Source organism: Doryrhamphus excisus, chromosome 5 (genome assembly GCF_030265055.1).
Source record: "Doryrhamphus excisus isolate RoL2022-K1 chromosome 5, RoL_Dexc_1.0, whole genome shotgun sequence".
In the NCBI taxonomy this organism is placed as follows: Eukaryota; Metazoa; Chordata; class Actinopteri; order Syngnathiformes; family Syngnathidae; genus Doryrhamphus; species Doryrhamphus excisus.
In genome coordinates this window covers 6,382,566-6,408,066 of record NC_080470.1, presented here as the reverse complement: position 1 = coordinate 6,408,066, position 25,501 = coordinate 6,382,566, and the positions used below count along the sequence as shown (strand labels likewise).

General features: G+C 44.1%; 3 protein-coding genes across 14 annotated transcripts in view; 1 reads left to right on the top strand and 2 right to left on the bottom strand.

Annotated features, from left to right (window-relative positions):
• Positions 1–341: 341 nt before the first annotated feature.
• On the top strand, positions 342–1,397 carry ncbp2as2 (NCBP2 antisense 2 (head to head)). The gene is made up of 2 exons (XM_058074074.1): positions 342–448; positions 513–1,397. The coding sequence occupies exon 2, from the start codon at positions 605–607 to the stop codon at positions 908–910; it is 306 nt and encodes a 101-aa protein (XP_057930057.1). The 5' UTR covers positions 342–448; positions 513–604; the 3' UTR covers positions 911–1,397.
• Positions 1,398–1,477: 80 nt separating this feature from the next.
• On the bottom strand, positions 1,478–9,961 carry meltf (melanotransferrin). Its single transcript, XM_058074072.1, has 16 exons — positions 9,092–9,961; positions 8,468–8,622; positions 7,733–7,832; positions 7,344–7,529; positions 7,096–7,252; positions 6,182–6,249; positions 5,800–5,984; positions 4,920–5,085; positions 4,632–4,777; positions 4,455–4,551; positions 4,192–4,386; positions 3,914–4,067; positions 3,756–3,823; positions 2,842–3,029; positions 2,438–2,630; positions 1,478–2,333 (listed from the first exon to the last, which is right to left on the bottom strand). The coding sequence occupies exons 1-16, from the start codon at positions 9,132–9,134 to the stop codon at positions 2,272–2,274; spliced, it is 2,163 nt and encodes a 720-aa protein (XP_057930055.1). The 5' UTR covers positions 9,135–9,961; the 3' UTR covers positions 1,478–2,271.
• Positions 9,962–11,217: 1,256 nt separating this feature from the next.
• Positions 11,218–25,501, bottom strand: part of LOC131130024 (discs large homolog 1-like protein) — an 85,723-nt gene continuing 71,439 nt past the window's right edge. For all 12 annotated transcript variants that reach the window (XM_058074058.1, XM_058074059.1, XM_058074062.1 and 9 more), the window contains one exon: positions 11,218–14,256. In XM_058074058.1, coding sequence (XP_057930041.1) covers positions 14,150–14,256 — 107 coding nt within the window. In that variant the 3' untranslated portion in view covers positions 11,218–14,149. The remainder of the gene's footprint in view (positions 14,257–25,501) is intronic.

Sequence of the window (25,501 nt, the reverse complement as noted above, 5' to 3'; positions counted from 1 at the left end):
TATTTCAAAAGAGTTCAGTACGTTTGGGATTAAAATATTTTTATTTACCGAAACTATTATTGATCCTGTGATTTATAATCATAAATAACAATGGAAGGCAACAAGGGTTTGTCGATCTCAGATGCATATTCTCAGTTGGCTATTTTTCATTATTAGTATAATAATAACATATACCCCGTATTTCCGTATACGCCATCATTAGTCACTTTCTGTCCGTTCCCCTTTCCCCACACATCTTTTCATGACAACACAAACACAAGTATCATTACATAAAATAAATACATTAATATAAGCAATACAACTGCATAATGAGGTTCAGAATTCACTGCATACTCCGTAACAGTAGGTGGCGGTATGCACCAATAACGTTTGTTCCAACCGCCATAAATACATAGACGAATAAGAAAATGACGTAATATTCAGTCACCTACACCTTTGGAAGTTAACAGTAAGTCAACACGATATTCCGTGAAGGTATATGTATCTTAAACTAAACATATTTCTATTTACAGGGTCGAAATATTTAAGGCAGGTACCAGGACTGCTAACTCGTTAGCCTGCTACGCTAAGCCAGCGGCCAGCTCCGAGCCCGGCGGGGTTGACAATGCTATCTCGAATGCTACTGTCGCTGCTCAACAACCTCCACGTTGTTGAGAAGCTTGCGGAATCTCGCCCGATCCGCAGAGCAGCACAAATTACAGCATACGCCATCACAAAGGCTCAGATAGCCGGCAAGGACGCATCGCAGCGAGTCCTGCGGTCCCAGACGCTGCGACAAGTCCGGGAAGAGGCTGGGAAGGTGCCCGGGGACGTGGAGGACGTCGGCAGGCGACTCAGGAAGGTCCGAGAGACATTTGTGAAGGAAGTGAAGATTGGCTGGAAAGATGGAACCCGTCAGATTAAGAAATGAGATCAACTTCACCAGATTGCCTCTGGAGAGAATCTACAATGATAAACACTGAAGTGAACTGTGGGGCAAGGATCACTGCAATAAGCAAGTCGCTTCCTTGGACACACAACAATGAACAGTGATGAATCACAGCTAAAAACCAGGCAGGAAATCTCGCTCAAATTTGTATCTTAATTTATTGCTATAAATGCCATTTTAAAGTGCCAAGAATGGGATAATGTAGAAAAAAATGTCTCTTGGCATTAGACCTGGGACGATAATAAATAAATGAATTAATCACATAATAAATGAAAAGGAACTCAATAATTATGCAGTATATTGCCATGTGCATTTGTCAACAATCCACTCTACATTTGCACGTCTGTTACATAGAACAAGGGCACGGACGGATTAAGCCCTTTTGTCACACATACAGTCTTGTGACACCCCTTATGGTCAATAATAAGAGCTCAGTGTTCTACAGATAATATATTAATATAATTTAAAAGATGTGTGATTATGGTGCAACCAAGATGGGGTAATGGTAATCTAGCCTCATTATATTCAGTCATTGCATTGCTATCAAGCACAAGGCCCGTAGATCATGTGACAGATGCAGAATGTTTGAATTTACCACACACAATGGCCTTTTGATGCATTTGAATTTATTTTGTTTCATCAAGATACACAACTGGATTGGCTGGCGACCAGTCCAGGGTGTACCCCGCCTCTCGCTCGATGACAGCTGCGATAGGTTCCGGCACCCCCCGCGACCCTCGTGAGGATAAGCGGTAGAAAATGAATGAATGAAAGATACACAACTGAATCCCGTAGCTTGATGTAGCAATACCTGTGCAGGCTCACTGGCCTGGCAACTAAATATTAGTTACATAGTTCATCATTTCACATTGAAATAAAATCTCCATTTGAAGGAAAGAGAATGCACTCATTTCCGACAATATGAGTCAGTACATATACACTGATATGGCATCTGAACATCATATAAAAAAGTACAACTCTGGATATAAGAACATATATGAAATTAATATTGCAGACTTAAAAAATGAGGAAATATGACAATTACATGTGCAGTAGTACATTATGAAGAACCTGTCTGTAAACCTACTGAAGATAAACCAAAGCCACAGATAACAAGTGACAGCATATTCTCTGATATGGCAGCTCACCTTCTGTAAACAAATGGCTATAGTGCATCACACGGTCATTTCTGTAGTAGATACAAATCACACTGATTTGCCTCAACATGATCATGCCATAATAAAAACCTATAATATGTGTATTTAACCTACACGAGGTACGGATGAGAGAAAGAGAACAGAAGAAGAAGAAGAAGAGGATGTGGTGCTTGGCGGTGTTGGTGTTCAGATGGTCATCATCATGGAGCAGAGGAGCGTTACGACAACCAACCACAGCTTAGAAATCACTGGAAGATAAAGACAGTGTGTAAGCAACTCAAATTTTCAAAATGCTTGACGCATGCCAGCTTAGTGAACCACTATATTATGATACAATGTTGTGTTTGTTTACCTGCAAACGATGAATTACACTCCATGTCAACAAGTGAGTCCAAGTAGCCTTGGCCCAACCACTCATCGTAGGTTTTTTTTTCACCTACGCCCACAAGACGAACTGTGGAGTCTTTAAAGATAAGATCTGTGCCTTCATATGCCTGTGAGTCGAACATCCTGAACTCTACACCCGTGTCACTGCTGAAGTATGCCTGCAGAAACAATGAGAATGACAGTTGTATGATTGGGTCAATGGTCAGTGGTTATTCCGCTGTGCATTTTCTATAATTCCTATCATGACAGAGTCAAACCATTCACACCCAAACGTAGTTTACTAGAACATTCTTGCCTGGAGTGAACACTACAAATTGCAAAAACATATTTTCTTTTGTATATCCATTTTGTATGTGTACTCTTTAGTACCTGTGCATGATCCAAGAGTCCGTAGATCGCATGGATGTTGGTGCCTGGCCGCACCATTACAGCATGAGAGGGGACACGAGCCAGATTACAGTATCTGTACTGAGTGACCTCTGCTTTGGTGCCGTGGGGGCAGAGCAGCTGAAAGTTTTTGGACAGGAGATCTGTAGCCCATGATTCGGTGGAGTTACCTGGATAAACACATGCAATTTATTGAAATTGAAGAAGTAACCAAACATGTGTTCGTTTGGGTACAGAAGCGTACCAATTGGGATGTATCTGGAATGGAATACTTCCTTCAGTATGCTTAATATTTATACTGTGTTCAATTTCGATTAAGGTCAAACAAGAGTATTCATTGTTAAGTGAAGGCAGAGCAAGAGAAAGATGGCTGCCCAGTGCTGGTGGCTGACTCTCTTGTTGAGTGGAGCCGAAAATCAACACGCTTGAGTTTGCAGTGACCAACATTCATTAAATTTCTACCATGCTGGAGCCTATCCCAGCTGTCTTTGGGCGAGAGGCAGGGTACACCCTGGACTGGTCGCCAGCCAATCACAGGGCACATACGTATAGACAAACAACCATTCACACTCACATTCATACCTATGGACAATTTTGAGTCGCTAATTAACCTAGCATGTTTTTGGAATGTGGGAGGAAAACCCACGCATGCACGGGGAGAACATGCAAACTCCACGCAGAGATGGCCGAGGGTGGAATTGAACTTGGGTCTCCTAGCTGTGAGGCCTGTGCGATAACCACTCGACCACCGTGCATCCAACAATTATACTAGAATATACACTAAATTACTGAATTGTCATGTCATGTCCTCATACTACTTCATGTAAATACCATCATAGATTACAAAGCCTGGTCTATGGCATGATTATGGACTACCGTGCAGGATTTGTTCGTACCATCAGTATTTTGGAAGACAGTAGAATGCTTGATGAAAGCTACATCTCCATCTCCCGTTGCCAGACACCTAATTAAAAAAAAAGAGCATTTTATGTTCAAGAGTCATTATCCAGTGATAGTAAAATGATGTGTTTTTGGGTGTGGGTGATTTTAGTACCTGAAGGCACCATCGTATCCATCATACAGATCCTTTCCCTTCTCACATTTGTTGTTCCCTGATCCATCTCCCGCACATAAAGAACACAAGTTGCTTGGGAAACCGGGTTGATTAGCACCTGGCACGCAGCTCTCCTTGAAGAACCCGCCCACCGCTACAGTATGAACCATAGAGGAAAAAGACCATTATGAGTTTATGCCCACAGGCCACAACCAAGACGGTGGAACTATTTCTGCACTATTATTAGTGCAGCTCTCACCACTACTACACACACTGACCTTGGGCTATCTGACAATGTTGAGGGTTGATCAAGCCTGTCTCTATCAGGGTCGAAACAGGAATATTCCAACCGGCTGTGCGACCAATTCCCGTGTGACAGGAGCGACGGCCTTTCAGGTCATCAAGGCTCCTGATATCAGAGCTACTCTTTTTCAGCACCGCCACCGCATAGTACATGGCGCCGTCTCGTTCCGCTGGAGGAATATAGAAACAGCGTGAGTCTGTGGTATATGTTTGCTATTTATATCTGTCTTCTTTGTACCTGTATAGCTCTCTCCAGTCGCGGGCACCAAGCCGTATTCTTTGCCAGCTGTGTAGATATAACCTCCGTCCAAAGTGATGGCATCGGCCTCGTTATTCTACACAGGAAGTGAGGTACAATGACATGAAGCCACCTGTCACCAGGTTGTGTTTTTATTGTTAGCAAGTTGTTTGTTACCTTTATTTTCTTCATGCAGTCAGTTACAGAGTTCCCATAGACACAATTAACGGCTGGAGTTAAACCTTTTCTCTGAAAGGCTGCGCCCATGTCAGCACATTTATTCTGCTCTCCATTGGACAGCACACACCACCGCAAGGTACTTTCTATGGATAGACAGACAGGTGAATACTTTTTCTGGGCACTGGCAACACAACTGTAGGTACCACAGCTAGGTACAATGTGTACTAGTACTTAGGAAAGTAATGAGTGACTCTAATAGTTACTATGTGTAGTTGAGAGAGGTACCTGGAAGTTTACAGTCCATAGCACTCATGGCATTGTGATAGAAGTGACCCATCCACTTCTTTGGGTCATCATACTCAGAGCTCTGAAACATGACGGACGACTCGGAGAAGAGTAACGTTCCTTCTCCGTAAGGCTTGGAAGAAAACATGGCGAATCCAGATTGGGCCTGCAGACAGGGAAGACTATGTTTCAGTTTGAGTGGAAATTAACGACACTCAGCGACCAAATGGTTAGCGCGCAGGCCTCACAGCAAGGAGACCAGAGTTCAATTCCACCCTTTTTTCCAGGGACTCCGGTTTCCTCCCACATTCCAAAAACATGCTAGGTTAATTGGTGACTCCAAATTGTCCATAGGTATGAATGTGAGTGTGAATGGTTGTTTGTCTATATGTGCCCTGTGATTGGCTGGCGACCAGTCCAGGGTGTACAGCTGGCATAGGCTCCAGCACCCTCTTGAGGATAAGCGGTAGTGAATGAATGAATTAATGTTGATGATTCAAATGAACATAAATTCATGTGTAGTTTGTAGCTTGAATCTAAATTGTGAAATTCAGTGGAACCCGCTTAGCATGCCGGCCATCAAACTGGCTGACTAATGTCGACATAACCAACAATTATTGTAGGCCCGGCGATGCTGACCCCAAGCCACTTCCTGGAGCTGTGTCGTGTTAACGCTGCTAAGCAATATAAGGAAGCTAACAATTCTACAAAACAAAGCAGTCAACCATTTTTGCCAACTTATGCACCCATGGACTAACTTCCACATGTAAATAACCAATGAGTTAAAACTCAAATGAGAAGATGATATTGTACTGTATATTGCTTAAGGTTTATGAACCTGTAGGTAGTGTATACGTATGTGTGAGATGTTAACACCTACCAGTCCGTTAGTCAGCATGTTAAACACCACAGATGGAGTGACGTGATTGCCAACCACAATGCCTCGAAATGGGACACGGACCAGATTGCATGTCTGCCATTGACTGACAGGAAGTCTTCTGCCATCTCGACACAGCAGCTCATAGTCTGATGACTTCAGTGTCTGTGCCCAGCTGGGGCCATGGCCTGGTGAAAATATGGAGTAGTAAGAGTCACCCATGGCTGGGATAACAAATATACATTATGTGGACAAGTACTAGGAGACTTTCTGCACACATTTGATCACCGCACTAAAGTTATAACGGTTCACAAATGAAAGAGTTGTCTTTTAATACTTTGGCCACAGCGTGTTTATCAGATTACTTAATGAAGTTAAACATTACCATCTGTATTTTCTGCAACTGTTGTGTGCTTGATAAAGGCAACATCTCCTGCACCTTCAGCCATACACCTATACAAACCAAAACAAGTTGAGGTTAAAAACAATGCAAGGTTCTTAGTGGTAGATAGATGTAGTTCATATTTGGCATCAAATCTGATTACTTTTATACTTTGTTGAGATGCTCATGTACCTCCGACTTACAAATTAAACACAGAAAATGTTGACATATTCAGTTCCAGGGTCCTTTATAAATATGTAAGTCACATTTTAGCATTATTAGCTTTTTTTAAAGTGTCGGAACAAGTTAAAAGCTATATCATTAAAATTAAAGCAATGCAAAATGCATGGATGCAAACCATTGAGAAAGTTATATGTATGATATTTTGTGTAGCTATAAAGGAAAACTGCACTCCTTATGTGAGACATCAACATGCATGTTTGTGTCCTTTCTGTTATTATAAAGATATAAAAACAGCTAAAAAAAAGAGGTATCTACGAGTGAACGTAGTGCAGGGGTGAGCAAACTATGGCTCATGTTGTATGCTCAATATGTTCTGGCCCCCCAATTTTGTTAACTCAATGCGGCCCACGAGTCAAAATATTTGCCCACTCCTGATGTAACGCCTTCTGGAAAAAACTCCCAAAATACCCCATTTACATAATGTGACTTGCATATTTAAAAAAGCAATAATAACATTGTTATTATTATCGTCTTTTTCGGCGGAATAGATGTGCCTCATTATCTATGCATTAACTACGTAGTTACCTCTTTTTAGCTGTTTTTATATCTTTAGAATGCACAGATGCACAATTTTTTTTGGAAATTTGGAAGTGAAATTCAGGTTTAAATTCCAAATCGTTCAACATGATTGGGCCATGATTGTCGTACTTGCCCGTGCAGGTATTGCATGTTACCTGAAAGCTCCCTCATAGCTGTAATATTGCTCATTCGCGCTCATCTCGCATTTGTGTTGTCCTTTCCTATCGCCGACACACAGCTGACACAGAGACGCAGGGTCACCGGCCTCATTTGCTCCGGGAATACAGCTGGCGTTGAAAAACTGTGCCACACCTGAGCTCACACACATATTAGCACACAACATCAGATCTTGTTTCACTTTCTGTTATTGAGAGCTCTGTTGAACAATGAAGGGTTTTTTTACCCTGTGGGATGTTACAGCCCATGACAGACATGTAGCCCTGGTCTATGAAGTATCCGATTGGCATATTCCAGCCGGCTGTGCGGCCTTTCCCAGTGTGGCAGCTCCTTTTCCCAGCCAGGTTGTTGATGTTGATGGAAGAACTGGTCTTTTTCACCACAGCGACTGCATAGTAGGAAGCCCCAGTACCTGAGTTTCATGGAAACATGTCAGAATCAGGGCGAGATGACTTGCTTATCAAAGACAAACAGGTAAAAGAAAGCACCAGTGAAATAATAATTAACTCATCCACACACTGAAACTGACCCTTCTTAAACAAGTTCTTCCACTATTAAAACAAACATGGCCTTTGGGATGTATGGTGGTTGTTTAATAACAAAAAGGAATCTTACGATCAGCTTTTGATTCGCTGGCGGCTATCTTGAATGAAGCAGTCTTCCCCAGTTTGTAGATGTCAGGGGCAAACATGGACAATGCATCTGCTTCGTTTACCTGCATGTACAAAATAGACATTATAGTTCAAGTGTAGGCTGCACGGCGGACGAGTGGCTAGGCCACACAGCTGGGAGACCCGAATTCAAACCCAACCTCGGCCATCTCTGTGTGGAGTTTGCATGTTATCCCGTGAATTTGTGGGTTTTCTCCTCCGACATTCCAAAAACATGCTAGGTTAATTGGCGACTCCAAATTGTCCATAGGTATGAATGTAAGTGGGAATGGTTGTTTGTCTATATGTGCCCTGTGATTGGCTGTACCACCTCTCGCCTAAAGACAGCTGGGATAAGCGGTAGAAAATGAATGAATGAATGAGTTCATGTAAATGCAATTATTATGGAGTTCCCATGGTAACCTTTACTTTCAATGCTTGTTTAGATGCGGAAGTCAGTATGTTGACAAAAGTGGGTCAACAATTATGAGAAGACTAACCTGTTAAAGCATCCATGTGATGGATCCGTGGTGCACTTAGATTGATCTTTGTTCTTTACAACTCATCACTGTACAACATTTATCTCATTATCTTATGTCTGATAACTGCTGTACCACTTCCACAGCGTTCCATGACCTCTGGTTGTCACTGATATGCATCAAGTAAAGGCCAATTATGATGTAAGCAGTTAGGATCCAACCTGCAGTTTCTGCACACAGTTCTCCACCGTGGTTCCACGGACGCAGCTGAGGGACGGCCGGATGGAGACTTGGGCAAAAGCAGAGGACATGGCCTGACATTTCCTCTGCTCTGCGTCTGAGATGGTGCACCATCTGATGCTGCTTTGACCAAACACTAAGGGAAAGACAGAGAATATGGATTAGTTTGCTTACGGAAAATGTTATAGATGTTAATACCTCCTTGTTTTAAACATGCTAGTTATTTAGATCAGTGATCCTCAACTGGCGGGTCGCAGACCAGTTTTCATTGGGTCGCGGCCTTTGTCTGGTAGCGATATGATGTTTGCAAACAAATCAGGTTATCCAATCTAGCCTATTCACAGTTTAAATGTAATAACTCCATAAAGGCTCCCCTTCATCTGTAGTAAACAATCATCATCATAAAATAATAATCCTGATTGTGAAATATAAATAATAAATAAAAGTAATACTTCTGTATTTATTTATAAAGCATGTTTTTTTTTTACCCAGCTTTAGTTAAAGAGGAAATAAGTCATCATGGAGTTAAATATAATTGCTGTTAGTGGTAGATGACTGTTTTATTAAAAAAATAGTTAATGCAAACTTTTATATATGTGTCTTACCAGCATGTAGAAATAATAGAAGTGCTCCCGCTGTACTCCACATGTTCACGGTCACGTACTCCTCGCCTCAGTCTGTGGTGTCAAAGGCTCCTCTTGTCTCGCCTCTTCCAGTCCAAGTGCAATTATACCTCCAAGACTTAGGGCAAAGTTCTTATATGATGCTCAGGAAAGGTGTTGCACAAGCTATCTTTGCATTATCACAAGACTCAAAAGTAGCCGACTATGAAAATGTGCCACCTCACACTTGTGTGTGCCAGCGTAGACTGTGTAGAGTGTGAACAGAGAAGTCTTTTACAGTCCTCACCTCTGTTTTCTTCTCCCTCCTCTACTCTGTGCTGCTGCTGCTGTGGAACTTTTCCACTGGTGGACACTCACAACACTGACCACAAGTGACTCACTCTCTGTGGGAACAGCCCAAGTGTAAGGATACTGGTTGCTTCCTTGTAGGTTGACCTCATCTTTACTGAATGAAGCAATATATTAGTAATACAGTTGCATTCTAATAATGATTAATACACTTGATCAAGTGAATACAGTAGACTCCTGTGCATTTACCACCCCTCATATTTGCATATTTTTGGTCAAAAACACATTTTCCCTGAAAATAAATTATGTATAATAATAATAATAATCATCATCATCAATAAAAAATCCACAGAAAAGTGACATCATTCACTCTAAGTTGATAATATTGTATAAATAGCTGATAATACATGTAAAATATGCAGCATATATATAGCACTGTTAAAAAAAACACACCATTTTTACAGGTTTGTCTTTATAATTCACTCAAGTGGTGAAATTTCACTTTGCTAAGAAGGTAGTTGTTTTGAGATGCAAAATTTTAAATTTATACAGTATATAACTTCACTAATACCATCTTTCCTGCATCTAAAATCTATGATAAGCACTTACAAGCATTCATTAATTCATTCATTTTGCTAGAGCCTATCCCAGCTGGCGAGAGGTGGGGTACACCCTGGACTGGTCGCCAGACAATCACAGGGCACATATAGACAAACAACCATTCACACTCACATTCATACCTATGGACAATTTGGAGTCACCAATTAACCTAGCATGTTTTTGGAATGTGGGAGGAAACCGGAGTACCCGGAGAAAACCCACGCATGCACGGGGAGAACATGCAAACTCCACACAGAGAGAGATTGGGTGGGATTGAACTCGGGTGTCCTAGCTGTGAGGCCTGCACGCTAATCACTCGACCACTTACAAGCAGTCCATTCCAATTCCCCTCCAGCATCTCTATCCAGGAGTGCTATATCCAGCTTTTTTGCTGAAAACCGATATGCCCATATTGTCCAACTCTCAATTTCCAATACCGATATCAGCTGATACTGATACCAATACCGATATGTGTAACATGACATATCTCCTGTGGTGGAATGAATGTTAGCATTATTTTAATATCGGTTTTCATGATCAGGAAAAAATGTGATATCGATACCAACCGATAAAACATTTTATGTTGATATCAGATTCAGATCAGATTAACAAGCTGTACCTGTAGATTTGTCCTTATAAAAGTGGTGGTTCAGAAGTACAAGCTGTGGCTCCAAGGGGTTTACTAGCGGGCAAAAGCCTCTAGTATACGTATCTGCAGTGATGGTAAAGGGATGGTCATCCAGCACCATTATTTCTTTGATGATACAGTATCACAGACAACTTTTTTTTGACACTTCAGGTGGTTGATAAGGTTTGATGTGTTGAAGCTCAAGCTCAAATGAATCAGCACACAAGAGAAAAATAATAAGAGTGTTTGATTTGTGCCCCCACCCACCTACGTACAGAAAAGTACAGGTAATCCGGCCTCATTGAAGCTCTTTTTTTGTTCATTATTTTTACAAGAATCGTCATAAATGTAAAATGTCGTCACTGTTCCAGGAAAATGAGTCACCTGATTAAGGGTGTAAATGTTTGCACATTGGACTCCATGCCTTTCAATGAGCTGAGTGAGATTAGAAGATGGACCTGGTGGACTTTGAAGCTCTAAAAAAAAAACCCCTTATGCAAAATGAACACTTGTAACACAGAACTCAAGAACCCGAGGTTTCAAATAAAAGCAGCGATTATCAACTGGCCGCAGGAAACACTCAACACAAACATTTGATCTCAATAAAGACCTTTATTTTTGTACCAAAATAGGCAGTTAGCGCAGGGATAAATATTATAATGTGTAATATAGAGATCCATCTCTGAAATAGATTCTTTGCATCAGTGCTTAACTCTAACAGACATGTGACATGATCCCCCGGCCGAAGCACAAAGCCAAAATCACACAGTCCAGTTCTGTTATTATGCCAAGTTTCCTAGACAATTATCGATGGAAAGAAGTACAATTTAGCTCAACATTTTGAGCAGAATGGGAGATGTTTAAGCTTTAAAAAGCACACACAATGTAGGTGTTCAACAGAACTGGCTTCTCGGTGAGATTCTGGGATCCAAGTCAGCTTCAGGGTGGAAGTTGGAAATGGGAAACAGGTAACTGGCAAGGTCCATCTGGGGCTGCATTTCCCAAAGCATCTTAGTACTTAAGATATTGACATGATATAACAAACCATCGCCTTATTCGAGAGAAGCCCCATTCATGACCTGAGCTCTGAAGAGAACTGTGACTTTATGAATCATAGTCATAGTGTTCCCCGCACAAAACTATGATGAGTAATTGTTATATTTCCCTGGAGGATGCTGTAGAAGCTATGATGCCCTGAGAAGTTCTCTTGTAAACAAATAATAGCTGTATTCATGAATCACCAGACTACAAAAAGGTGACAGCTGACCTGCCTGACTTTAGGGTTCATGATTATCATGATGGCTTCTTCCACTTTTTGTGCATGCACGCACTCATGCATGAAGTATTTTTTTTCCTGTGGATTGATATGTACTAACATTATATGACTCATCTGGGCTTCCCATAAAACGTTTTGTGGAGAGAAGGCTATGCCACCAAACTATAGTTTTATGCACGAGGGCAAAGGTCATTTATGTGGCGAGTCTCGGGTGCAATTTGTGCATGGTGGAGCTGAAGGCTCAGCAAGACCAGCAATTCCAAAAATCACTTCATGTACATGGCAAGACTTAAATAGCTCCACTTTAGCCTTGAAATATAGCTCATAAGCTATATAACAGGACGACGCAACTCAATCACATATTCAAAATCACACCTCAAATACTGTTAAAGATGCTTTTAAGGAGCAAGCCCCCTTTAGTGCAACAGCAGTAAGAAGGAAAGCTACAACAATGACACTTGTAATAGTCGTGGTGGTTTATAAAGCTATGCCGCACTGACAGTGGAGAAGATGGAAGGCTTGAGACACTCATGGTTATGTTTACATGGACTAAGATACTCCTATTACCAAACTGTGGTGATTGGTCATAGAATATTCCAATTGGGGTTCACTTAACATGTTCAAGTACATACTGTAATTGTGAATGTTGTCATTCATCCAGGGCATTGTTTTTTTTGTCTTCTGCCTCTCATCCGAGCAGTTAATGCTCAAGAGGAAGGAAGGGTGCTCTCATTTCATCCCTTCCTAAAAAAATTCAATAAGTTAACTTCTAATAAATATCAAATGCGACGCCACCTTTGGTTTTAGGTGCATCCGTTTGTGTGTGTGTGTCGTGGGGTGCCACTACCTTAGAGAATACATCTTTGGATCCTGCACTATACCCTCAGACTAGAGACGTCCTCACCCGTCTTTCAGCATAAACCGGCAAAACTTGCTGGAATGAGAGGTGAAACATCTTCTTTGACATGCTAAATTGCACTTGCAATTGATTCAATGCCCTTTAATTTAAAATAATATTAAATTAAAATAAAATTTGATTAAAAATGCAAAGTCCACAAGTACAGTTATATATAATAATAATGTTGAACGGACTATTCTGGCAATCTTTACTTACTTGTAACAGTGTATTATCACTGTATTGCCTTAATTGGGTTAATATTGGAATAATGATGTCCATATAAATATAGCCACAAAAGAAGAGCAGAAAAGGCATATGAATCCATGTAGATTAAAACTGAACCAACTTATGTAAACTGGGAAGGCAGGACTCACATTTAGCCAAGTGTTAAAAGTGAAAAGTTAAATAAACCTAAAGGAGAAAAAAAATCACTGCACTGCAGCCTTTTGGCCTCATGATGGGTCAAAGTACATATAGAGTATAAAGACTTTGTAATACAGTATATCATATTCTTCTCAAATCTCTCTATGTACCTTGGCTTTAGAAGAGCTCGAGTTACGATTAAAGGTTTGACAAAAACAGGCCCAATGCACAATCCGGACTAAATATCGGAAACACTCTCCTGATTACTTGAATGCAACCTAATTGAATGTTTGTATTATAGCTTTAGTTGATAGTGTGTTCATATTTATGCTACATTTCTAAGCAATATTTGTATATGTTTACCACAATGCCAGGGCATATTTAAAACTTCAGCTCATATTTAATTAAAAGGTTTGAGGCAGTCTGGCAGGGAAGTGGTAGGCTAGGAGAGAACGGTAGTTAAGACAGAGCGAGAGTCACAGAGATATTTCAGTATAAAGTGGAGCAATGCCATGGAGAAAGACGGACACAAAGGGAAGGAGATCAAGATTTTGTCCCCCAAAAACATGCTCTTAAAGCTACAGCGTGCAAAAGTCTGCCTCTTGGTGACAATATTATTGTTACAAACCCATATGTGAATGCATTACCCTTTGTAAATATGAAAACAACAACGACAACAACAATAGTTAGAACAATAAAGAAATCAATAAATCAGATAATGGTACATGTCGCCTTGATTTGAACCACGTCCTTAAACATTAAGGAACTGAGCTGTCGGAAGATCCATCAATGGGCTGCTGGAAAGACACAAGCTCCTCCCTCCTGAGGAAGTGGGAGTTCCAGATAGTCTCAGCCTCCTGTGTTTGTGTGCTTGTGTAAATATGTGTGTGTGAGAACCTGGAGGTATGTGTGAGGAAGCGGAGAAACAGGCCGAGAGTGATGCCAAAGTTGGTGTTTTACAAACGTGTCGTATGGTGCTGTGTTTTCTCAGAGTCGCTCCTTCGTGGGCACCCAGATGTAAGGACCGGACTGCTCCTCTATGATCTGCTTGACTTGCGAATACACTTCCTCCAGAGACGAGCCGTGAACAATCGCTGCAGAGAAAAGTTATTTCCAAGAACTGCATTAAAATTTGCAAAAAACAGGTTAGGAGGTGAATTATTACCAATGTAAACAAATAGGTGGAACTCAAGTCAATGTGTTTCACAGTACCACTTGTGGGAGTAAACTCCCTAGATTTGTATAATTCTATTTTCATAAAAAACATTGCCAAAATGTCTGTTCCTTCCGACAAATCAAGTGCCCAAACAAAGCACCCTGCTTGTTGCTGACTAAATAACCCGCCATGGGGTCAAAGACAGTTGTGAGTGCCAGCAATTTGATAAAGAAGATGAGAAACACAATTTCAAATCCTTCGCCATATGCTTTTTTTAGGTTCTCTTACGCTCTCGCTAGAGTCACTTCTGTCTCAAAGCAAATTAGCTATTTATTTTGAGCTGTCCTCTTCATCATGTAGTAGTCAAGTCTTTCAAAACCTGTTGGTGATAGTGGACTGTTGGTAAGCCGAGCAGAAACTGTAGTAATTCTGCACTTGATCAAATTTACTTTAGGATTTGTCAGATCAAAATACAATGGCTACATACGATTTCAAATATTAGATATTAGATTCTCATGAAGCATCATGGGAAATGTAGTTTTTAGTCAGGGGGGTCTAAAGCATGACAAAAAAGTAGTGGCTTATGAACCGGTAATTACATTTATGAAGGACAAAATCTGTTCATTCATTCATTTTCTACCGCTTATCCTCACGATCACGGTCGCGGGGGTGCTGGAGCCTATCCCAGCTGTCTTCAGGCGAGAGGGCGGGGTACACCCTGGAGTGGTCGCCAGCCAATCACAGGGCACATATAGACAAACAACCATTCAAACTCACATTCATACCTATGGACAATTTGGAGTCGCCAATTAACCGAGCATGTTTTTGGAATGTGGGAGGAAACTGGAGTACCCAGAGAAAACGGGGAGAACATGCAAACTCCACACAGAGATGGCCGAGGGTGGAATTGAACTCCGGTCTCCTAGATGTGAGGCCTGCGCACAAACCACTCAACCGCCATGCAGCCTGGACTAAATCTGTTACTAATTTAATTTTTGTCAATAACTTGATAAAATAAGTACTGCCGTTTTAAGTATTTTAAGTATTTTGCCCAACACTAGTACTACTACTACTACAGTACATGCACATAACGAACAAACATCAGAAGCATAATTGAAAACGTAAGCATTGCCTTAAGCATCCACTTTTTCCTTCTGCCCAGAGTTGCATTCATTTTTCACCAAGAGTTTGTATTCATGATTTCCCTATTGTCTTTCCACTTTTCTTTTTTTTTTTTTTTTTTTTTTTGTCCCGTCCAGCCATTGGGGCAGATAGTATTGTTGATCTAAATGCCCTTACATGCTAGACAGATTTGCTCTGTGTCAGGAAAGGTGTTGGCTACAACTTCCCTGTACCATGAAATTTTATTTGCCGTTATTTGATGTCTTTGTTATGCCATTTGGGACGACCGGACCGGAGCAAGAAGAAGAACAGAAAAGAAGAAGAGAGAAGAGAAAGGTGGGGTCGGGGGGGGGGGGGGGGGGCAGTAGAGGGAGAGACAAAAACAGCAGCAACAAGAATTCCCAAAACAACAACAGTGACAAACAGAACAGTTAAATGTCAATGATGGCTAAGGGTCACACTGGAGATGATATCAGTGGAATGAAACAGTCCAACTTACCAATAGCAATAGTAACAATGAGGACATGACCCATGATAGTAAACACAATTGCAACCATACAGTTACAGTAATTAAAATCTCATTGCTTGACATCATTATTACTGTTATAATAGCATACCAATACTATATAAACATCAGGGATAAGAGAGTAGATTGTATAGAGAAGCACCCATGTGCTGTGAGTGCCCATATGGAGGTGTGTTGTGTATGTGAATGCGAGTGTGTGAATGTGTAATTGTCACTGAGAATGACAAAAGGAGAGAGACTGCCTTCTACCACCCAGCAAACCCCGCCCCGCGCAGCCAGGTCAAGCCCCCACCGCCAGAGATCCTCCGGCCCCGTGGGTGTGGGCAAAGCCAGGGCCGACTCCCCAAGACCCGCCCCCGAAGCAACTCCCCGAAGAGACCAGCAAGAGGCCATGGAGGAGCAATCCCAACCGGCAACAGGGCGCCAGCAGGCCGGAGGAGAGCCGCACCCCCGAGACCAGCGGGAGACCATACCCTACTAGGGCAGAAGGGCATCGAAGGCCACACACCCGTGGGCACAGGGGCGCCCCTGCCGGCCGGAAGGGAGCCCGTCCACGGCCGGAGGCACCGCCTCCCGCCCCCCACACACCCCCAGGAAGCAGAACCCGGCCCGCCCCAGGTAACCCCAGGCCCGACCACCGACATAGGACCGCCCCGGCCAGGACAGAAGAGGCCCGGGCACACTGCCCCATGGAGGACCGGGCGGTTGAGATGGAACACCCTACGCCAGACCCCCGCAGAGCCCCCCCCCCCGTATATCCACATGGCCATATACCCACATACACATCCACACATATACATATATATATACATATATATAATTATAATAAAACTAATCATTAATTATCTAAGTATTTAAAACAATAAATACATAAAATAAACTCAGACACATGCACACCCCATCCACTCAATACACACACATGCTGTGGACGTCCCCGGGTGGAGCGTCCGGGGCAACACAGGGTGGGGGACCCAGGAGTCCCAGACCCACAACCAGGCCCCGAGCCCAGGGAGGTACGGACCGCCAAGGCATAGCACCCCCAGACTCCCCTCGACCACGGCATCAGGGCTACTGCAGTGTGGCAGACAAAGGAGCGGGCGAGGGGAGGAGGCCCGCACATGAGCAAGCGGAGGGGGCGAGCAGGCGAGTGGTGAGGCGCTCCACTGCGCCGGCCGACATCCACCGGGTAGCTCACCCCCGTGAGGGAGAGCCATAGCTCCAAGTCACGGGGAGGCCACGCACCAGAGCCGAGGAGTTAAGACCAGTGCAAGGCCCCCGAAGGACCCCACCATCCACCGGGAGGGCCAGCCCCCCCCGCCCCCAGAACCAGCAGCGCTCCGCCCACGTACCGGAGAACCATCCCCGACGAGCCCTAAGGCAAGACTGGGGATGGGCAAAGACAGGGACAGCGATGCGGCAGAGCATAGGACCAGTGGCAGCAGACACCCAAACGCCCGAAAGAGCACCGCCCCCCCAGCAGGCCCCACCCCGAGGAGCATGCTCCCCATCCCCACACGCCACCCAGGCCCCCGTACCCACGAGCAGGATCAGGTCCCCTCCCAACACACAGCCCGGTCCCCGCAGCAGCCACCACAGCGCAACAACCCCAAGCCACCACCGTAGACTTCAGGCCACCAGCAGCGCGGACCCCACTGCCTGGAGGCCGGTGAACGCCCCCCCAAGGGCACGTTGGCGCCCGCGACCCAGGACAGATCCAGGGAGGTAGCGCCAACCATGACACCAGGGCAAGCCCCGGCGTCAGCTGGTTCCAGCGGGACCCCCAGGAAGGCCAGGCAGACCAGACCAAAATATCCTGCAGCCCAGGGCACCCCGAGCGAGCCGCCAAGCCCCAGCAGCCAGCGGGCCAATCGCGGGGGTAGGCAGTAGGCTCTCCGGTCCAGCCCGCTACACCTGTGTGTGTGAAGATGGTATTGTGTAGATAGTGCAATTAAAAATAGGCCTGTCCCATAGGGCTGACCTATGTGTGTGGTGTATGTGTATGTGTGTGTGTGTGTGTGTGGAAGGAAGCTGAGCAATGGTGGGTCCCCTGCCTGCCCAGACCCCCCCCAGAACTGAGTGTCTAAGGTGCGGTTAAAATTGAAGGGTGACCAGCCAGAGGAATGCCGAGGACAAAAGGGCATCCGCAAGGAAACCCTTCGCCCCCGGCAAAACCAGTTGCAGGCCACCCCCCAAAGTCCTACATGTATGTGAGGTGGTGCAGTGCAGCAGGGAGGATCGGGGCCCCACACACGCCCACCCCGCACTACCGGCCAACCGAGCCGGGCAAGCCAGCCGCCCGAAGCAAGCCCTGGGCCACAGGACCAACCACGGGCCCCATCCAGCCCATCGTGGCGGCCAGTCCGGCCTGCCAGCTCCCCCCCGGAGGGCCCCACCAGAGATTGAGCCAGCTATGCCACCCCCGGACCACCAGGAGCCGCGGACAAACCATACGCCCCGAGGCTGCTCCTACAACCACCAGAACAGCAGGAACCGCGCCCCGGCAACACATCCGTCACCATGGCAGCCCAGGGAGTGACACCACAGAGACCGCAGGAGAACCGGGACCCGCATGGGGAAGAGCCCAACCCCACCCCCCGGGCTCGTGAGCCAAGAGTGCCAGGGCGGGACAGAGACACACACACCAGGCAGCAGAGCCCACCAGGCAGACGATACCCCAACAGCCGCAAAAAGTGAATGCCCCCCCCAGTCCCACCCTCCACCACAGCGCCGACCCGTCTCCACCATATCTCCCATCCACCCACGGACCCGCCAAGTAGGACACCCCGGAGGCGGGAAGACCGCCACCAGACCGGAGACAGAAGGGGCCAACCAGACACCGGCAAATAGCAGGGGCCGCCCGTGAGCCACCGGCCAGCCCCACCCCCCAACCCTTGGTCGAGGCCCCCCCACGACCCAGAGCCCACCACCCCGCCCCCCAAGCAAGCCCCCCGCTAATCCCGGCCCACGCCGCGCAGAGCACCACCCCCACCGCTATCCGCCCCGCTACCCACGCACCCACAGCCAGCCCCCCACCCGCCCGCCCCACATCCACCACAACCCAGCCATCCCTCCACCGAAGGGAGGGAAGCAGGTAATGCCCCACCCCAGCACCGCACCTCCCCACCCAGAGCCCAAGCTGCACAAACGAGACCCCCCCTCCCGTATGAGCTTACCAGGCGCCCCACCCGGGGCCATACACCTACCATACACAAAAATTAAAATTGAGAATAAAAATAATTAAAAAAATAAATAAATAAATAAATAAATAAAAATAAAGTAAAGTAAAGTAAAGTAATTGATAATAATAATAATAATAGTAACCATAATAATAATAGTAGTAATAATAATAATAATAATAATAACAATAATAATAATAATAACAATAATAGTAATAACAATAATAGTAATAATAATAATATTTATTGATAGTTATGTATGTATAATAATGATACTACTATTGATACTTGATATATAATAATTTATATAAAATATATTTTCCAATAATTTAGATCTTTTAACTATTTTAGATATGATAATAATAAATATATACATGCATACCTACACACACACATATATAGCCATGTACATACCTAAGAGGGAAGGCTCTGCAAGGGCAGCGGGGTATAACCACCCGTGCCCACACCAAGGGCAGGGCCAAAGCCTCCCATGCCCACACCCCACGGTCCCACACAGTAGCCAGGCCAGAGCACCCAGGGCAAACCCGGCCCACCCCCAGGGGCGAGGGAGGCCGCGGAGGAACCAGCGCCACCGGACGCACACAGGCCCCCCCCAGCAGCAGCAGGCGCCCACCACCCACAGGATGCGGCTCCCCGTCTACCCACCACCCCGAGGGACGGCCTGCACCACCCCCGGGACGACCACCACCACCCCACCCACGCCCCATCCCCAGATCCGGACAGCCCCCCACCAACCCCCACCTGAACCTCCAGGGGGTCAGCCCAGCAGGAAGGGACAGAGATACACGGCACCCACCCGCTCACCCCCCAGACGCCAGGGCAACCCGGCGACCAAGACCATGCCCCAAGCCAGAGGAACGAGACCGCCAGGGGCAGAGACAGGCACACTCAGCCCTTCGAGAATTACAAAAAGAGATTAATTTAAGAGATTAATTATTGGAGCCCATATAGATTGAAATTCTGACAGTTGTTCTTTGGATTCAGCAGACATTCTCTCAATTGCTATATGATCTAACAGAAGATTTTTGTAAAAGGCTATGTTCAGTTTTTTTTTGGATTTCCAATTGATAAGAATGGTTTTCTTGGCAATGCTTAACGCTGTGATGAGGAGTTGTGTGTGATTTGTTTCTACGTTGACTGTAGAAAGATCACCCAACAAGCATAATACAGGTGAGGAAGGAATAGAGGTCCCAAGTGCCAAAGAAAGGTCCTCGCACACTGCTTGCCAGAAATTACTAATGGGGGCACATGCCCACATGGAGTGTAAATAATCATCTACTACATGATCTGGGCAGTATACACAGATGTTGGAGTCGGTTAGACCCATTTTAAACATTCTCTGCCCTGTGTAGTGTACTCTATGAATGGTTTTGAACTGAACCAACTGTAGGTTGGGATTTTTTATTAAACGGAACGAATTAAGGCATATTTGCTTCCAGAACTCAGGGTCACAGCTTGTAGATAAATCTAGGTTCCATTTGGAGACTGGGACCCCAACGGTGTTGTCACACTTTGACAAAAGAATGTACAACTTGGATAATGTTTGGGGAGCGGATATGTTTAAGAATTGGTCAATGGTGGGATAGCTTTCCCAAGATATGTTACGAAACCTAGCTCTAATTATGGATTTAATTTGTGAGTATTCAAGAAATGTATTCTGGCTTAACCCATACTGTGTAACAAGGTAAGTGAATGACACAAACTTTCCCCCCCTTATGATATTTTCCAAGCAACTTATTCCTTTGTCATGCCATGTTGTAAAATCCAAGGTTTTTTTTTTAAGCAATATATCAGGGTTATTCCAGATCGGAGTGTACTGGCAAGGATTGAGCGAGGACCTGGTTATTTTTAAAAATTCCCACCAAGCTGTCAGAGTGGTTTTAATATTTATGCTTTTAAAACAATCGTGTTTCCTAAGGATTTGACTTATGAAAGGTAAGTTAAAGATGGGGATTTCTTGGCTAAATGATTGTTCAATGTCTAGCCATAACTGATCCAAGGGGTTAGGTTTTATCCATTTTAAGATATACTGTAGCCTATTTGCCAGGAAGTAATTGGAGAAATTTGGCAGTTCTAAGCCCCCACATTCTTTAGATTTTTGTAATGTTTTTAGGCTTATTCGTGCTGGCTTATTTTTCCAAAGAAATTTATTTATATATGAGTCTAATGACTTAAACCAAGTTATAGATGGTTTGGTTGGGATCATAGAGAACAGATAATTGATCCTTGGTAATATCATCATTTTCACAGTGGACACTCTGCCCATAAGAGAGATCGGCAAAGTTCTCCAACGTTCAAGATCATCCTCAATCGATTTCAACAGTGGGGTATAATTCAAGCTGATCAGGTCTGACAGATTGGAGGAAATGTTGATGCCCAAATACCTGATATTCCCTGAACGCAGTGGTATAGAGGGGGTGCTCTGGAAAACGAAATTAATGGGCAATACTATGGATTTAGACCAGTTAATAGAGTAGTCCGAGAAGGTGCTAAAGTTATTGATGAGTGTGATAGCTTGGTGAAGTGAGAAGTGTGAGTTTTTTAGGAAGAGTAACACATCATCAGCATAAAGGCTTATCTTATGATGAACATTTGTTGTCTGGATCCCTTTAATATTTCCATGTTGTCGAATAGCAGCTGCAAGAGGTTCAATAAAGATAGCAAACAATGAGGGGGAGAGTGGACAACCTTGCCTAGTACCTCTTTGTAAAGTGAATTCTGGAGAGATCAGATTATTGGTTCGAACGGAGGCCTTTGGGATGCTATATAATATTTGGATCCACGTTCTAAATGACTCGCCAAAGCCAAATTTCTGTAGGGTTGCAAAGAGAAATTTCCAGTTAACTCTGTCGAATGCCTTTTCAGCGTCTAGTGAGACGATTGTGGTTTCCAAATTATGGATGATAGAATGATCAATCAGATTGGTTAAGCGGCGTACATTGCTAACTGAGTGTCTCCCCTTGATAAATCCTGATTGATCGGGATGTATTATATGAGGGGTAACTTTTTCCAGTCTTCTAGCTAATACTTTGCATATTATTTTAAGATCCGCATTAATAAGTGAAATTGGACGATAACTGGAAGGTAATGTTGGGTCCTTTTCTGATTTTAGCAAAAGACTGATTGTAGCAGAATTCATATATGGGGGTAGGCGTGCATTTTCTTTTATTTCCTGAACCATTTTAAAAAAAACTGGGGCTAGCAGTGACCAGAATGTTTTATAAAATTCGGCAGGAAACCCGTCCGGTCCTGGTGCCTTGTTATTTGGCATTTCCTGTAGAGCATCATAAAGATCTGTTAGTGAAATGGGTAAGTCCAGGGTTGTCACCTGATTTTTTTCTAATTTTGGTAATTCTATGGTACTTAGAAATGTTTCAATGTCTGGATCAGAAGGGTTAATCTGAGGTGTGTATAGTCTTTTATAAAAGTCCCTAAAGACTGAATTAATTTCCTCCGGAAGGTGAGTGATGTTACCTTCTGAGTTTCTAATGGAGGAGATAGAGTTTTTTTCTTTATTGAGTTTTAGTTGGTTAGCTAAGAATTTTCCAGATTTATTGGCATGTTCAAACTTCTCCAAACGTAGTCTTTGTAATTGGAACTGAATTTTCTTATCAGTAATTTCTTTTAAATCTAATTTCAATTTTCTAAGATTATTCAGAGTATTCTCATCCTGTGAATTTGCATAAGCGGTTTCAAGGAGTTTAATTTTTTCCTCCAATTCCAATTCCAATATTCTTTCTTTCTTTTTCTTATATGATGAGTAGGAGATAATTTTCCCGCGCATTACTACTTTTGCTGTCTCCCAGAGAACACAAGCCGAGGTTCCCGGTTGGTCATTAAAATCTAAAAACATTGTCCACTCTCTCTCAAAGTCGTTTAAAAAGTCTGGGTCTTTAAGCAATGATGTATTAAATCTCCAGCATTTAGTAGGTGTACTTGTGGTTTGGTTAGTGAGAAAGAGAGAGACTGGTGCGTGATCACTAATAATGATAGGGTGTATGTGAATATTTGATATGTCAGATAAGATTGAGCTACTTGTTAAGAAGTAGTCAATTCGGGAGTACGTGTGGTGCACTGGTGAGAAATACGTATATTCTCTGTGAGTAGGGTGATAAGAGCGCCAAGCATCACAAAGACCAAAATCAGACATATATTTTTTCAGTGTTGTTGTTGCTTGAGACTCACGATGTCCCCCAGCTGGGCTAGACCTATCTAAATCTGGATTAAATACCAAGTTGAAGTCCCCTCCCAAGATCAAGCTTGAATCCAGGTGTGCAGAGAGAGAAGAAAAAAAGGTGTGAAAGAAAGAGGGGTCATCAACATTAGGGCCATATATGTTGGCAATGCAAAATTTAACATTGTCCACCGATATGTTGATTATTATATATCTACCTTCTATGTCTATAGTATTGTTGAGCAGTGTAAAACTGACCCTCCGGCTAATTAAAATGGCTACGCCCCTCTGTTTGGAGTTGTAGTTTGCTAGGTATATGTGTGGAAACTGTGGTGAGTGAAATGTATGGGCAGCTGCATTGGAGATGTGAGTCTCTTGCAATAAGACAATGTCTGCTTGGATATTCTTTAGATGGTTAAACATTTTTTGTCTTTTTTCTCGAGACCCGACTCCCCTGACATTCCAAGTGACAAATTGCAGTGAGGACATCCTAGACTAGCTTATGATGATATGTGTGTGTATATATGTGCAAGTGTGAAGTATATGTGCCTGTAGGTAGTGTAAGCATATACTATTACATATATGCTTAAAGTGCACATGGGCATATTATAATGTAGTCCTCCTGATCTGACTAGTGAAGGTGTAATGTTGGAGTATGCATGTGTGAGATATGCGTGTGTGTAAGTGGCAGTGTTGTAGGTTTATGTGTCAGATGTACAGTACGAGCCACCTGTGTACATGGATGTGTGTCTTTATGTACAATGTTTGTATTTGCGGGTTTGTGATTATGTGAGTGTGTGTGAACTGTATAGACATGCTGGTACAGAAAACAGACAAGTGACAAACAGGAATATAAGTGAGTGAAAGAGGGGAAAGACAGTGAGAAAGTGTGCAAGACAGGGAGGAAAGGAATGAGGTGACATGCAAGGGAGAAAAATGGGGAGTAATTTGAAGGCAGAGTGCAGGCGTTAACGAGGATGAGCGCGTTATAATATACGAACCTTTATCATGTAACTATGAAAAAGTAGGACGTTACCTTACCTTACCAAGCATATTCAGTTACCATGTTAGAGTGATTAATACAGCCACGGTGTAATTTCACGATCGCGGTATAGCTGTCCATTAACAAAGAGTTTGTCCACTGTGATGACAGCTCGGCACCCCTCGTTGATGAACTTTTTTCGGATAGGGAACAGGCGACGGCGTCTGTCGAGGATCTCCCTTGGAAACTGGTCGTTCACGCTGAAGTCCGTCCCCTTCAGCTCTCGGCCTCGGCCTTTCACCTGCTCCTTCTGCTTGAAGTGTTCAAATTTTGCCACGATGGGTCTCGGTCTTGTATTTTCTGGCTTCTTGGCTCCCAGGCGGTGGACGCGATGGAAGGTGATGTCCCCGATGACGTCAGCCGGGAGCTTGAGCCGTTGCGCCATGAAGGCCCTTACGGATTCTTCCGGGTCTTCCTCGGATTTCTCCGGAATTCCTGCAAAGACGAGGTTGTCCCTCATGCTTCGAGCCTGAAGGTCCAAGATCGTTTCCTTCATGGACTTGTTTTCCTGGCGGAGTTGTGAAACTCCGTCGGTGAGGGACTTCACCGATTCACGGAGGGTTGCGTTCTCCGTCACCAAGGAGATTATTTGATTTTGGCTGAAGTCCAGAGACTCACGGATGGCCTGAAATTCTTTATGGAGTACCTCGACAAGAGCCAGGCGGCCGTCCAAGCAAATCAGCCTCTTGTCGATGGAATCGAGGATGTCCTTGATGTCTGTGCCTGGTGGCGACGTTTCCCCAGGGGAGTCCTCAGGACGGCTACGCTTGGAGTTCGGCGTCTTGGGTGACTTGCCCGACTTGCCCATGACGATACTATCGAAGCAACCGTCGATGTACTCCTCCAGATCTTCCAGGTTTGTTTTTTGTGAACTGTAACTTTTCCAGCAGTTAAATATGTTGGTTTATATCTAAGGATACTTTGCGGATGTTTGAATAGTTAAGATTGTTTGGGAGCGCTGTATTCCGCTTGTCTGACCTGCGCGCGTCACGTACCCTCTCGCGAGATTACAGCATCACGCCTTGGACCCTAACCCTAACCCTAACCCTAACCCTAACCCTAACCCTAACCCTAACCCTAACCCTAACCCTAACCCTAACCCTAACCCTAAACCCTAACCCT